The sequence below is a fragment of the Eptesicus fuscus genome, chromosome 2 (genome assembly GCF_027574615.1).
Source record: "Eptesicus fuscus isolate TK198812 chromosome 2, DD_ASM_mEF_20220401, whole genome shotgun sequence".
Taxonomy (NCBI): Eukaryota; Metazoa; Chordata; class Mammalia; order Chiroptera; family Vespertilionidae; genus Eptesicus; species Eptesicus fuscus.
The window spans coordinates 49,289,255-49,304,273 of NC_072474.1; the positions used below are offsets into that span (position 1 = coordinate 49,289,255).

At 50.0% G+C, this 15,019-nt stretch overlaps 2 protein-coding genes across 5 annotated transcripts in view; both read left to right on the plus strand.

Annotated features, from left to right (window-relative positions):
- The first annotated feature begins 6,234 nt into the window (after nt 1-6,234).
- LOC103299794 (histone H2A.Z) lies at nt 6,235-8,503 on the plus strand. Its single transcript, XM_008156654.3, has 5 exons — nt 6,235-6,367; nt 6,815-6,892; nt 7,183-7,296; nt 7,661-7,790; nt 8,065-8,503. Exons 1-5 carry the CDS (start codon nt 6,365-6,367, stop codon nt 8,124-8,126), a joined length of 387 nt encoding a protein of 128 aa, XP_008154876.1. The 5' UTR covers nt 6,235-6,364; the 3' UTR covers nt 8,127-8,503.
- Nucleotides 8,504-9,629: 1,126 nt separating this feature from the next.
- DNAJB14 (DnaJ heat shock protein family (Hsp40) member B14) overlaps nt 9,630-15,019 on the plus strand; it is a 48,182-nt gene continuing 42,792 nt past the window's right edge. The window contains exon 1 of one of the 4 annotated variants that reach the window (XM_054727132.1): nt 9,630-10,114. In XM_054727132.1, coding sequence (XP_054583107.1) covers nt 9,982-10,114 — 133 coding nt within the window. In that variant the 5' untranslated portion in view covers nt 9,630-9,981. The remainder of the gene's footprint in view (nt 10,115-15,019) is intronic. The other 3 variants (XM_054727128.1, XM_008156655.3, XM_054727122.1) reach the window with 3 other exon arrangements.

Below are 15,019 nucleotides of genomic sequence, written 5' to 3' on the forward strand. Positions count from 1 at the left end.
GTCCACCCCCTATGCCTTCCTAAATGTCATACCCAGTCAATTACCAGATATCAATTATTCTTCCTTCAAGATGTTTTATATCCTTCTCTTGGTTTCATCATTACACTGGTTTCAGGCTTTATACCCAAATGACATACACCATTTTTACCAGCCTTCCAAATTTTCCCTATTGTGATTTGCATCATACCTGATGCTATATTAGTATCCTAAAATTGAGGATCACTGTATTTTCCCCTTCTCAGATATATTAGTTGGTTTTTTAGTCCCTCAGGGTAAAGTCTGCTATCTTTCTCCAAGTATTTAGGGTATTAATTTACTGTGATGGTTAAGATTGGGTTCAGCTGCAAGTGACAGATAATCCAAAATAAAAGTGGCTCAAACAAAACAGATGTAAAAGTTCAGAGAGATCTAGGGTAGGTTTGATATTCTATAGTATCAAAGATGCTTGATCCTTCTATCTTGTTAGTCCTTTGTGTGTGGCCTACATTCCCAATGTCATTTCTTGTCAGCAAGTACCTGCCACTGCTGCTTATATCATTTAGTCAAAACTTAACTCCATGGCTAAATGTACTTATATTCTGACTAGAGGCCTGGTGCACAAAATTCGTGCATGGGGGGATGTGTCCCTCAGCCCAGCTTGCACCCTCCCCAATCTGGGACCCCTCGAGGGATGTCTGACTGCCTGTTTAGGCCTGATCCTACCCACCAGGATCGGGCCTAAATGGGCAGTCTGACATCCCTCTCATAATCCAGGACTGCTGGCTCCCAACTGCTCGCCTGCCTGCCTTCCTGATTGACTCTAACTGCTTCTGCCTGCCAGCCTGATCACCCCCTAACCACTCCCCTGCCAGCCTGAATGATGCCTAACTGCTCCCCCTGCCAGCCAGATTGCCCCTAACTGCCCTCCCCTGCAGCCCTGGTCACCCCTAACTGCCCTCCCCTGCCAGCCTCATTGCCCCTAACTGCTCTCCCCTGCTGGTCTGGTTCCCCCCCCCCAACTTCCCTCCCCTACAGGCCTAGTTCCCCCCAACTGCCCTCGCCTGCAGGCGTGGGTCCCCCCAACTGCCCTCCCCTGCAGGCCTGGGTCCCCCCAACTGCCCTCCCCTTCAGGCCTGGTCACCCCTAACTGCCCTGTCCTGCAGGCCTGGTCCCCCTCAACTGCCCTCCCCTGCAGGCCTGGGATCCCCCCAACTGCCCTCCCTTGCAGGCCTGGTCCCTCCCAACTTCCCTCCCCTGTTGGCCTGATTGCCCACAACTGCCCTCCCTTGCAGGCCTGGTCCCTCCCCTGCTGGCCATCTTGTGGCAGCCATCTTGTGTCTACATGGGGGCAGGATCTTTGATCACATGGGGGCAGCCATCTTGTGTGTTGGAGTGACAGTCAATTTGCATATTACTCTTTTATTAGATAGGATAGAGGCCTTGTGCACGGGTGGGGGCTGGCTGGTTTGCCCTGAAGGGTGTCCTGGATCAGGGTGGGGGTTCCCTTGGGGTGTGGAGCAGCCTGGGCGATGGGCCTGTGGTGGTTTGCAGGCCAGCCACGCTCCCCAGCAACCCAAGCGGAGGCCCTGGTATCTGGGATTTATTTATCTTCTATAATTGAAACTTTGTAGCCTTGAGCGAAGGCCAGGGCAGGCCAGGGTGGGCGGGAAGCTTGGCTTCCTCCATCGCCGGGGGCAACCCAAGCCTCCTGCACGCTCCAGCTCCATGGCCGCAGCCATCTTGTTTGGGTTAATTTGCATAGTCACTCCTGATTGGCTGGCGGGTGTGGCTTGTGGGCATAGCGGAGGTACGGTCAATTTGCATGTTTCTCTATTATTATATAGGATGACCAAGTGTCCCACTAAAAATTAGAAGTTCTATTACTGAGGGAATGGGAAAATAGACTTAGGACTATAACCAGGAATCTCTGCCACACTTACTTTCTAGCAGCATTTTCCTTAAACCAACCTGCCATTCTAGACAAACTCTCTCCTAGTCCATTTAAACATAAATTCTCCCAAAGAACTCCAACCCCCAGCTGCTTCTGTCCTTTAAACTAGAAGAACAGTATATTTGGCAGCCAATCAGGTACTTATTTTGTAACAGCCCTTATTAATATGGTCATTTTTTAAATTTATCTTTATTGTTGACAGTATTATGGAGGCTCCCCTCCTTTCCCCCATTGACTCCCTCCACCCCACTCCTGCCCCCCAATAATGTGGTATTAATGATTAAAGCATTGTTTAAATTTTATTGGTCTAATCCTCTCAGCCAGTTTGTACAAAAGTATAATGTATCACATATGTACAGTACATAATACTTGATTATGATGATAAACAACTATGTTACTGGTTTATGTACTTAATATATATTGTATCATTATTTTAGTGTGCTCTTGTTACTTATGAAAAAACTCTGCTGTCAAAGAGTATGCCCTGTTACACCAACAGCAGCCTCATACATCTCATGTTTAATCCCTCTCTTGATTACATCATTTTCTCTCATGCTTGATTTAAGCTCCTATTGTTTTGTACAGTAACATGCTGTAGCCTAGGAGCAACAGGCTGCATTGTATAGCCAAGCTATGTAGCAGGCTATATAATCCAGATTTGTGTACATGCACTCTATAATGTTTGCACAACGACAAAACCCCCAAAGGAGCATTTCTCAGAACACATCCTTGACTGTATTAAGGAACTAGTTGGGCATGACACTGAGCAATAAGAATTATATAGCTCGGGCTCTCTCTATATTATATACATAAATGCAAGTACAGGAGAAATAAGCCAAGAACATTAACATATGTTCCCCTTACCTTTTCAGAGCAGCAAAGCTCTTACAACTGCTCTGAAAAATGGAGAAACTGATACTGTCCTTTTCTTCAAAGGAAAACTCTTCAGTGTATTAAATCAATTTGGGGATTTTAGTTTGTATGTTAGATGACTTGGTCATGTTTACTTTGGGCAGGTTTCAGGCTTGCTGCTTTCATGTCAAAGGAAGACAATGTAGTAAATACGAAAAAAGTTTTAGGAACAGGATACTTTATTTTATCCCAGTATCCAATGCATAAGGTAATAGCAATTATCCATGAGTACTTATTATGTGACAAAACATGCTAGAGTGTACACTGCATAACTCTCAACAACCACATGAACATAGGTGTGACTCTTTGTGCAAAAGAAGAACTGGAAGCTCCAAAAGGTTATTAACTAAGATGACACAATAGAAAGGAAGCAGAGCAGAATTCACATCTACCTGCTTCTGAGCTCATTCCCTTAACCTCTAATCAGGGATGCAACAGTGAATTCCTTTAATCTGGCCTCATAGTAAAGAGTACATCTACATCCTACCTAATAATAGACAAATATGCAAATTGACCATACCTCCGACACACCCACAAGCCACGCCCATAAGCCATGCCCACCATCCAATCAGAGCGAGTATGCAAATTAACCCAACCAAGATGGCTACAGCCACAGAGAGCAAGGTTTCCCAGACAACAGAGGGAAACAAGCTTTCCTCGAGCCATTGCAGGCCTAAGCCTCCACTCAAGCTACAAAGTTTCAATTATAGAAGGTAAACAAATTCAAACAGAAATGGCGGCAGAACAGAGCTTGAGAGAGCAGGCCAGGGTTGCCACCGGCAACAGGGGAAGCAAAGCTTTCCACACACCCTGGCCGGGCCCACCCGCTTAAGGCAACAAAGTTTCAATTATAATCCCATCAGAAATGGCTGCCAGCCGGGGAGGGAGCCCCAGGCTTGGCTCCGCTCCAGGCTACAAAGTTTCAATTGTAGAAGGAAAATAAATTCCAGATACCAGGGCCTCCACTTGGGTTGCCAGGAGGCGTGGCCGGCCTGCAAACCACCACAGGCCCCTCGCTCAGGCCGCCCCATGCCCCAAGGGAACCCCACCCTGATCAGGAACACCCTTCAGGGCAAACCAGCTGGCTCCACCTCTGCATCAGGACTCTATCCTATCTAATAAAAGAGTAATATGCAGATTGATCATCACTGCAAGACACAATATAGCTGCCCCATGTGGTCAAAGATCCTGCCCCCATGTGGACACAAGATGGCCACCACAAGATGGCCAGCAGGAGAGGGCAGTTGGGAGGCACCTGGCCTGCAAGGGAGGGCAGTTGAGAAGGACCAGGTCTGCAAGGGAGGGCAGTTGAGAGGGACCAGGCCTGCAAGGGAGGGCAGTTGGAGGTGATCAACCCTGCAGGAGAGGGCAGTTAGGGGTGACCAGGCCAGCAGAGGAGGGAAGTTGGGGGCAAACAGGCTGGCAGCAGAGTGGTTAGGGGGTGATCAGGCTGGCAGGCAGAAGTGGTTAGGGGCAATCAGGAAGGCAGGCAGGCAAGCAGTTGGGAGCCAGAAGTCCTGGATTGTGAGAGGGATGTTCGACTGCCCGTTTAGGCCCCAGTGGGATTGGGCCTAAACGGGCAGTCGGACATCCCCCTAGGGGTCCCAGATTGGAGAGGGTACAGGCTGGGCTGAGAGACAACCCCCCTCCATGCACGAATTTCATGCACCGGGCCTCTAGTACTGTATATAAAACGTTATGACTGAATAACCGGAACTACTGGAACGATGGGTTGACCAGTCACTATGACATGCACTGACCACCAGGGGGGCAGATGCTCAACTCAGGAGCTGCCTCCTGGTGGTCAGCCTGCTCCCACAGACAACCTCCCTCCCTCTCCCACCAGGGGAGGGAATATGGGAGGTGGGCTGGCCAGGCCCCTGATTGGGGCCATGGGGTTGGGGGGATCACATTGAAATCCAGTCCAAAGTATTTAAAAGTGCTTTTTTGGCCAGCTGGCATGGCTCAGTGGTTGAGCATCAATCACTGGAGGTCATGGTTGGATTCTGGGTCAGGGCACATGCCCAGTTGCAAGCTTGATCGCTCCTCAGTGGGGGACATGCAGGAGGCAGCCAATCAATTATTCTCTCATCATTGATGTTTCTATCTCTCTCACCCTCTATCTTCCACTCTGAAATCAATAAAAATATATTTAAAAAAATGAAAGAGTACTTTTCCATAAAGTTTCTTCATGTCAGAAATATGTTAAGTGTAATACACTTATACACTATTAAGCACTACAAATGTGAAAGATTTTTAGATCACTACTATTTCCAAGCAGCTGGGGATGTACACGGGTGTTATTAATCTACTAGTTGGAAGACTAAGTAACAGGCATTATGATAGTATTGTGCATACAATACAATTTTTTAAACCCACCATTTTCAGTTGTTTACACAGACCATCTGTAACGGCGTGTGAATCATGTTAGGAGTTATCCAATGACATTTATATAACATTTGTCATGTAGCAAAATGTGTAGTATAGAAAAATGGACACGTAATAGCTTTAAGGTATCACTAAATCAACTTTAGACACCAGATTATAGGTGCAACCCACTGATGTGTAGTCTCCAGGTAAATATAGTTTATGATTTGATTAAACAAAATAATAGCACCTCACTCCAAGCCCTCCGTGCACAGACCAAAAGGTCTTTTGCATCCAGCGAGGCGACTTTGCTACACCATTTGTTCCCATGCAATGATCCCGTGGGGAGTTTCAAAAGTGGTGAGCAGGGAAGAGGTGGGAGATACCGCTGCAAAGGAAGTGGGGGTACAGGGTCCTGATCAGTGGGTAGCTGGGGACTCGCCGCGGTAAAGTAACGCAAAATCTTTACGGAGGCTGTGGTTCGCGGAGGAGGCGGGACGCATTAGCGCTGGCTGTCAAACCTAAGGGATGGATGATAGCAGGGTGGGGAGGAGGGTGCCCCGGAAGAAGGATGTTTGCCAGCGGGTCTCCGCCGGCGACGCGCTGGGGTGTGTGGGGTGGGGAACAGGAAGGAGGGCGCCTTAGACCCGGAGGCAACTTCACGCAGTCGCCAGAACCCGGCTAGGCCACCAGGGGGCGCTACTGCGTGCTCCTCCCCAAAGCCGCTCAGCGCCTCCTCCCAGGCACGTGACCACAATCGCAGGCTGTCCTCGTTCCCGCAGCGTCGCTCGCTCTGTTTCTTCCTCCCGCCGCTGTGCCCTTCTTTTCCCCGGTTCCCATCCCTCCCTTCTCCCCCCTCCTTTCCCACGTCCCAATAGCGGATCGAGCTGCGAAGCGCCCGCCCCGCCACCCTTTCCTGCGCTTGCTCATTGGCTGAAGCCTCAAGGACGCGTCCCGAGGGCGGGAGGCAGCCATTGGTGGGATGAGCAATCCGAGTTCCCGGATGAGGGAACATTCTGCAGTATAAAGGGAGCGGGGAAGGCGGGAGACAGCGCAGTTTGAATCGCGGTGCGAGGGAGTAGGCGGTGGGATCTCGCCGGGTGTCTGACTACTCCTTTCTCTGCCTTGCTCGCTTGGGCTTCAGCAGGATTCGAAATGGTAAACTTCGCAGGGGCTCTGGAAGGCCCCGCGGGTTTTTTACCGGAGCGGGGAAGACCCGTAACACACGGAGATGGGGGTGAAGTGGCGGCGGTTGGGAAGGCGCGGAGACAGTGTTTGGGAGAGCGGGGGGGAGGCGATTTGTCGGTGGCGAGCTGGCCGCCTCCGATCCCGCGGCGGGCGGCGACGGTTGAGTGGCGCGCGCAGCGCCGCTGGGGACCAGCGGGCGCGAACGGGCGGACGGAGGCGCGCGGCCGCGGCGGGCGCGCCGCGGGGGGCGTGCAGGCGGGCTCGCCCTGGCGGCGCGCGGCGGGCCGGAGACCCTGGCGGGGCGTGGGGGCGCGCTCGAGCCGGGCCGCGCCGCGCCGCGGTGGGGGAGGGGCGCGCCGCCCCAGTAATCCTATATTCTCCGTTCCTCCTTCGCTGGCGGGCGTGTGCGCGCCGTAGGCTGGCGGTAAGGCTGGGAAAGACTCCGGAAAGGCCAAGACAAAGGCGGTTTCCCGCTCGCAGAGAGCCGGCTTGCAGGTCAGTGGTGGTTCGGTGCAGTCTGGGGATCGTGGCGTCTTCTTAATCCTTTCCTTGTTGATCATCGCTTCGAGATGAGCGTGTTTCGTCTTTGCGTGGGTGATGCGGTGTCGCGACTTGTTTTGCGGATTCGACAAATATCGGGGCGGGGGGGGGGAGCGATCACGTGTGTCAATAACGGGGGGCCCGTTGCTGCACCAGCGTCCTTGCTCCTGGCTTTGGCGCGCGTTTGATTTCTATCATCTTTGATTCATACCTTTGTGCATTTGTTTTTGCTTAAAATGTTTAAGTTTCCGGTGGGCCGTATTCATCGACACCTGAAATCTAGGACGACCAGTCACGGACGTGTAGGCGCCACTGCTGCTGTGTACAGCGCAGCCATTCTGGAGTACCTCACCGCAGAGGTAAATGTGGGTGTACGCCTATAATCTGGAAATGGTTTGCGGGGGGTGGGGAGGGGGGGGAGCGGTAGGTGGCGAGAGGGAAGGAGGAAAGTGATGCAAGAAAACTCCCAGGCCCTAAACGCGGCGAGAAGCCTCTGGGAACGCTAGAGGGAGCTGGTGATCATTAAGGGATCCTACTGAGCTTGAGCTGCTCTTGGAAATAAAATTGCGTGCCCCCTTTATAGCTTATGCCATTTTGACATTCAGGTAGTGAAGGGGAGAGGAGGGAGCCAATTGCTAGATTTATGTTTATGAAGGTTTGTTCTGCTCTGGATCTTGGCCTAAAGAATAGTTGGAAGAAAATTGATTGGTCTTTGCCTTCTAGGTACTTGAATTGGCAGGAAATGCATCAAAAGACTTAAAGGTAAAGCGTATTACCCCTCGTCATTTGCAACTTGCTATTCGTGGAGATGAAGAATTGGATTCTCTCATCAAGGCTACAATTGCTGGTGGTGGTATGTGAATACTAAGATTTTACTTCAAATTCCTTTAGAGAAAATAATTCTTAGCTTTTTAAAAATTCCCATTAGTAATTTCTAATCTAAAAGAGGATCCCTGAGCAAAATTTCACTGATGTGCAGAATGGTTCCATCATGAATATCGTTGTAGGGAATAACTTAATGAGTTTTTACTTTGCATACTTGACTGTCACATTGAAAGACATCTGCCAAGTTGAACAACTGTTAAATGTGTATTAAAAACTAGAATTAATCCCTGTCCCTCTCCTAGGTGTTATTCCACACATCCACAAATCTCTGATTGGGAAGAAAGGACAACAGAAGACTGTCTAAAAGATGCCTGGATTTCATATTATCTCAGGACTCTAAATACTCTAACAGCTGTCCAGTGTTGGTGATTCCAGTGGACTGTATCTCTGTGAAAAACACAATTTTGCCTTTTTGTAATTCTATTTGAGCAAGTTGGAAGTTTAATTAGCTTTCCAACCAACCAAATTTCTGCATTCGAGTCTTAACCATATTTAAGTGTTACTGTGGCTTCAAAGAAGCTATTGATTCTGAAGTAGTGGGTTTTGATTGAGTTGACTGTTTTTAAAAAACTGTTTGGATTTTAATTGTGATGCAGAAGTTATAGTAACAAACATTTGGTTTTGTACAGACATTATTTCCACTCCGGTGGATAAGCTCAATAAAGGTCATATCCCAAACAAGTGGTGTTTTTAAATTTGCTTGATTGTAATAGAATCGCCTTCCTTTTGAATAGGTATCTCATCCATCAGTAACCTAAGCATATATCTTCTCCAGAAATTAAACTTAATTTTCTATATAAACAGCAGGCCAAACTGTAAGTTAATATTGTGTAATTAGCTATTAAAGATTTTAAAACTTTGGCAGGAACTGGAATGGGACAAGTTTTTTAGGCTCTTTGTCCATCTCAGTTTGCATGTTGGCCAAACTTGCTGTATGTGACAGCACTGCACTGGTGCAGTATTGCTGTGGTGGACTTGGGGAGGAGGAGGGCAGGTAGGCAAATCCTGTATTTAGCTACCTCCACAAAAGGAACTCTCAATTTAGACTTCAGATAATGTTTTTTGTGCTGCACTGTATAGAAAGCTGAATTATTCGATACTTGGTAACATCTTTGGGGAATACTATTACATTTTACAGAAGAGAATCAGGAGTTATTTGGAAGTCTTGTCTGAATTTTGGTATTTACAACAAGGGTAACAATAGCTTGAGTGAACATTGTAAAAATGGTTATTTTGTGATTAGGTTGAGTGGGTTATTTTGACCTTTGGTTTCTGGCAAGTTGTCTTAACCTTTTAAAATTTGGGTCATGACTTTCCCAAACAATAAGTTGGCCCCCTCCCCCGGAGAACAACATTTCGCCGGCAATGTCATGAAAACGAGATTGGGAGGAAACCCAAGTACTTTTCCTCTGTGAAGGTAATACATTCCCATAAAGCTGCTTCCTCCTGTTTGGGGCATAAAAAAATTCGGGTTAAGACCAGAATAATTGCAAACAGTTGGCTTTGAACCTCATTGGTACCCTAAGAGACAACCGAATGGGATCTGGGTCAGGGGGAATGGTGTGTCGCTACAATAAGGCAGGTAAAACAAGCCCTGGAGTTAGGTTCCAACCCTGCTCGGCTGTGCTCTCCACCTGCTCCGGAAGCGCTGCGTCAGGGCCTGACAGCCGGTCGTCACCTGACCGAACCCTCCTGAGGCTGCGGGCCCGGAGGCGGGGCCCTCGACCTGGGAATTTTCTTGAAAACCATCCCCACCTCCCGTCCGTCCACCCCGCCGCCTTGCCGGCGGGCTGCGGCCAGCGGGGGAGGTCAGGGCGCGCGGCGCGGCCCATGCGGCGCCGTCCCAGCCTCGGCGGCCGCCTTCGCCCCCTCGGGGTGCTCGGCTTGGAGCTTGTGGGCGCCGCGCGCAGACCGCCGAGGGGGCTCGGCCGCCCAGGTGCGGCGGCCGGGAGCGGAGGCTCGCGCCCGAGCTGCCCGCGGGGGGCGGGGAGGCCGCCGGGAGGAGGCGGGGCTGCGAGCCCGCCAGTGCGCCCGGGCCGCCGCCGTCTGCGCTCCGCCCCGCACGCCCCCACCCGGCCGGCCTCGCCTCCTCGGCCGCCGCGGCGGCTTCCGCCCCGGTCAGCGCTCCCGGAGGAAACGGAAGAAGGCGCAGGCGAGCCATGGAGGGAAACCGGGACGAGGCGGAGAAATGTGTCGAGATCGCCCGGGAGGCCCTGAACGCCGGCGACCGCGAGAAGGCCCAGCGTTTCCTGCAGAAGGCCGAGAAGCTGTACCCGCTGCCCTCGGCCCGCGGTGAGGCCCTCGGCGCCCTCCCCTCCCCTCCCCTCCCCTCCGGCGGCCCCGACCGCGCCAGCCCGCCCTGCCCCCAGCCTCGCCCGCACGGGCCCCGCGTCCGCCCGACCCTCCGGGGGACACCGGGAGGAGCATCCCGACACCCCTCCCGCCGGGGCCCCAACCGCCCCGGGCTGGGCACTGGCTTGGGATGGGCTGCCGAGACTCCCCTGCACCAGCGGCCTGCGAGGTGCCCGCTCTCAGCTGACAGGCGAGAGTTGCCGGTTCCCTGGTCCGTTTTCGGAGATGTCTGGCTGCCATTCTACCAGGAGAATGTCCCTGGGAGACTGTCTGGTCCCGACCCAGCCTTACCAGACTGGGCTTCATTTCTAGGTGTGGGTTGTGCGGCCCTCTCCCTCCCCATCCTCACCCCAAAGAAGGCCTAGGCCCCCAGTGAAGTGCAAGGAACTGGGAACTCTAGTCGCTAGTGTACAAGTCTCAGGTTCCAGCATCTCTGGGTAAAACATTGTTTCCAAAGCAAACATTTTCGAACACCTGAGATGACATTGCTTTTCCCTGGGAGGGAGTTACTTTAGGCGAGAGGAGCACAAATTTGACAAGAAGGATACAGCGTCAGTAATGATTTGCAAAATAGTATTTGATTTGCTAACACCATAATTATCCACAGATTAGGCGGATCTCTAAGGAACAGAGTACTGGACTCTTAGTTGAATTCACCCTGTTCATGTCCTAGGCTTTACAGTACTAATAATAGCAATGTTTATTGAGCACGTACAAAGTGCCAGACCATGTGCCTAGTGTTTTATATGAATTACTTCATTTATTCCTCAGAACAAGCCCATGTAGAGGTACAGGATTCATTTGAACAGGTTTACCCATATGGAAACAGACTGTCTTTTTGATGGATGGATGGGTGGATGGATGAATGAATAAATGAATGAATGAGAATATCTACACAAGGCTAGGTAGTAATTAGTAGCAAAGTCAGACTAGTACTTGTGCTTTCTAGCTCCAAAAGGCCTTTAACCACTACACTATAGTGCCTTGCGATCGATACTAATAAAAAGGTAATATGCAAATTGGTCACGATGCCCTCACAGTAACAACCGAAAAGCAGGCTGAGTGGGGCGACCAGGCCAGCAGGGGGCATCTGGGGGTGACCAGGCCGGCAGGGGGGGGGGGGCAGTTGGGGGCAACCCGGTCGGCAGTGGGGGGGGCAGTTGGGGGCAACCAGGCAAGTAGGGGGGGCAGTTAGGGGCGATCAGGCTGGCAGGCAGAGGCAGTTAGGGGTGATCAGGCTGGCAGAGGGGGCAGTTCGAGGCGATCAGGCAGGGAGGCAGGTGAGCACTTAGGAGCCAGTGGGCCCAGATTGTGAGAGGGATGTCCCAGGGATCGGGCCGAAAGCGGCAGTCGGACATCCCCCGAGGGGTCCCAGATTGGAGAGGGTCCAGGCTGGGCTGTAGGGAACCCCCCCCCCCCCGTGCATGAATTTCATGCACCGGGCCTCTAGTCCTATCTAATAAAGAGGGAATATGCTAATTGACCATCACTCCATCACAAAGATAGCTGCACCCACAGCTGAGGCCAAGTTCCCATAAGAAGCTTTAACAAGCAATCAGCAGGGACCTGAGGCTATGCCCTCCTCCGCCCCCATAGGGCTTCACAGGGGACCTCAGGCTGTGTCCCCCACCCAGCAGGGCTTGACAGGGGACCTCAAGGTGCACTTCCTGTCCTGGTGCTGGGCTAGGGGACCACCTCAGGCTGCTCTCCCCACCCCATCACCAGGCCTGGGGACCTCAGGCCGCGCCCCCCACCAGGTGGGACTTGACAGGGGACTTCAGGCCACACCCCTCACCCAGCAGGGCTTGACAGATGACTTCAGGCTGCGCCTCTCCCCCCACCCAGCAGGGCTTGACAGGGGACCTCAAGGTGCGCTTCCTGTCCTGGTGCTGGGCTAGGAGCCCTCAGGCCGCTTCCCCCCGCCCCCCCAGCGCCAGGCCGGGTGACCTCAGGCCGCACTCCCCACCTGGTGGGGCTTGACAGGGGACTTCAGGCCGTGCCCCCCACCCAGCAGGGCTTGACGGGGGACCTCAAGGTGTATCCCCAGTGCTGGGTCGGGGGAACTCAGGCCACGCCCCCACCCAGCAGGGCTTGATGGGGGACCTGATGCTGCTCCCCCCTCCCGGTGCTGGGTTGGGGGACCTGAGGCTGCGCCCTCCTGCCTGGCGGGGCTTGACAGGGGATCTCAGGCCATGCCCCCCACCCAGCGGGGCTTGACAGGGGACCTCAGGCTGTGTCCCCCACCTGGCGGGGCTTGATGGAGGACCTCAAGGCACACCCCCTGCCCCAGTCTGGGCTGGGGGACCTCAGGCCACGCCCCCGTCCTGGCACCGGGCCAGGGGACCTAAGGCTACGTCCCCTGCCCAGCAGGGCTTGACAAGAGTGGGACTGGCCGGGTCTGGATGTAGCCCAATGGGGGGGGGGGGAAGGCCAGGTCTGGGTCTCACGTGATTTTGAGGTGCATGTGTGTGGGCGGGGACTTGACTCTGGGTCCCGTGGTGTGCCCCAGACTCTGATAGGAGGAATGTTTTCATATACATTTTACTAAATTTCTTTCATTTCTATTATAGATAAAGGGCAAATAGCAATATTAAATTATTTCCTCTAATTAATCCCCTTTTAATGTGCATGAATTTCATGCACCGGATCACTAGTCTATATATATAAAAGCCTAATATGCAAATTGTCCCCTTGGGAGTTCACTCGCTTGCTATGATGTGTGCTGACCACCAGGGGGCAGCGTGGAACGAAGGAAGGCCCCAGCTGGCAGCCCAAAGGCCCAGATCGGCCCTGATCACCCGGCAGGCCTAGGGACCCATGCATGAATTTCGTGCACCGGGCCTCTAGTAGGATAATATTTCACTGGAGACTTAGGTATTTCCAGGTTAAGAAGAAAATTGATAATGAGTATATGGAGTTCTCTTAATTTGTTTCTACATTGTTGAAGCATTTGTATTCTTTGTTTCTCTCTGTCCTTTCATTATATCACTATTGAATACTATAACAGAGAGGATAGGAAAGGGAAGTGAAAGAAAAGAGTTAATCTATTTTTTTAATTTGGCAAAAAACACTTAATATTTACCTTTTTAACCATTTTTCAGTGTGCAGTTTAGCAGTGTTAACCATTTTCACCTTGTGGTGCAACAAATCTCCAGAACTTTCCATCTTACAGAACTGAAACTCTATACCAATTAAACAGCTTTCCATTTTCCCTTCCCACCATCCTCTGGCAACCACCATTCTATTTTCTTTTAAAATTTGACCACTTTAGATACTTTATACAAGTGGAATTATATATAGCAATTCCTCACTTAATATAGCCCATATGTTCTGCAATTTTAACCAAAAAGATGTATAATGATAGCAAATTTGCACACAGGCTAATTAATATAAACAAAAATTAAGTTCCTGCCCTGGCTGGTGTGGCTCAGTTGGTTGGATGTAGTCCAGTGCACCTAAAGGTTCCTGGTTCCATTCCCGGTCAGGGCACATGCCAGGTTTCAGGCTTGATCTCAGTAGAAGATGTTTGAGAGGCAGCTGATTGATGTTTCTCTCTCACATCGATGTTTCTCTCCCTCTCCCTCTTTCTCTAAAAAAAAAAAAAAATCTTTAAAAAAAGTTAAGTTCCTATGGCATCTCATCAACCTTATAACAAAATGAAGTTGAGCAAAACAATGTTATTCGAGGACATGTCTTTTTTTAACTGGCTTATTTAACTTAGCATGATGTCCTTCAGGTTCATCTATGCTGTAGCATGTAGTAGGATTTCCTTTTTAAAAGTTGCACAATATTCCATTGCGTGTGTATACCACATTTTCATTACCTACTTATTTGTCAATAGACACCTAGATTGTTTTTATATTTTGGCTATTGTGAATAATGCCACTATGAGCATGGGTGTAGAGATACCTCTTTGTGGTCCTGCTTCAATTCTTTTGGGAATATATGCAGAAAGGGAATTGCTGGATTATATTGAAAGTACTATTTTTTACTTTTGGGGGGACCGTTACACTGTTTTCCATAGAAGTTGCACCATTTTACATTCCCACCAACAGGGCACCAGAGTTCCATTTTCTCCACATCTTCATCAACACTTGTTTTCTATTTGCTTGTTTTTTGTTGTTTTATAGTACCCGTCCTGACCAGTGTGAGGTGATACCTCATTGTGGTTTTGATTTGCATTTATCTTATGATTAGTGGTGTTGAACATCTTTTTATGTGCTTGTTGGCCATTTGTATATCATCTTTAGAAAGATGTTTGCTCAAGACATTTGCCCATTTTGTAATTGGGCTATTTTTTTAGTTGGAGTTATTCATAAAATCTGGATATTAACTCCTTATCAGATACATGATTTGCAATTTTTTCTCCTATTCTGTAGGTTGTGTTTCACTTTCTTGATTGTGTCCTTTTATGCACATAAGTTTTTAAGTTTGGTGTAGTCCCATTTGTCTATTTTGCTTTTGTTGTCTGTGCTTTTGGTGTTGTATCTAAGAAATCAGTGCCCAGAGTTAAATTTTTTAATTCTCCCTACAGTGTGAATACATTTCATTTAGTCACTGTCTAGTCCTAGAGGGACAGTTTGAACTTTAAGCAAGTAACCACTTGAAACAATACCGTGGCTTTTGAAACCTAGTTCCTCCACCTACTAACTTGTAACCTAAATCTTGGGCAAGTTAGAGATACTCTCTAGCCTTTAGCTTTTTCCTCTGCAAAATGGGACAATAATGTACTGATTTCATAGGGCTGTTGGAGGATTAAATGAGTTAATACATGGAAAGCATTCACAGTAAGCACTCAATTATTTTGGTATCATTTTTATTTTACAAGTGTAAGGCCCTGAGAAT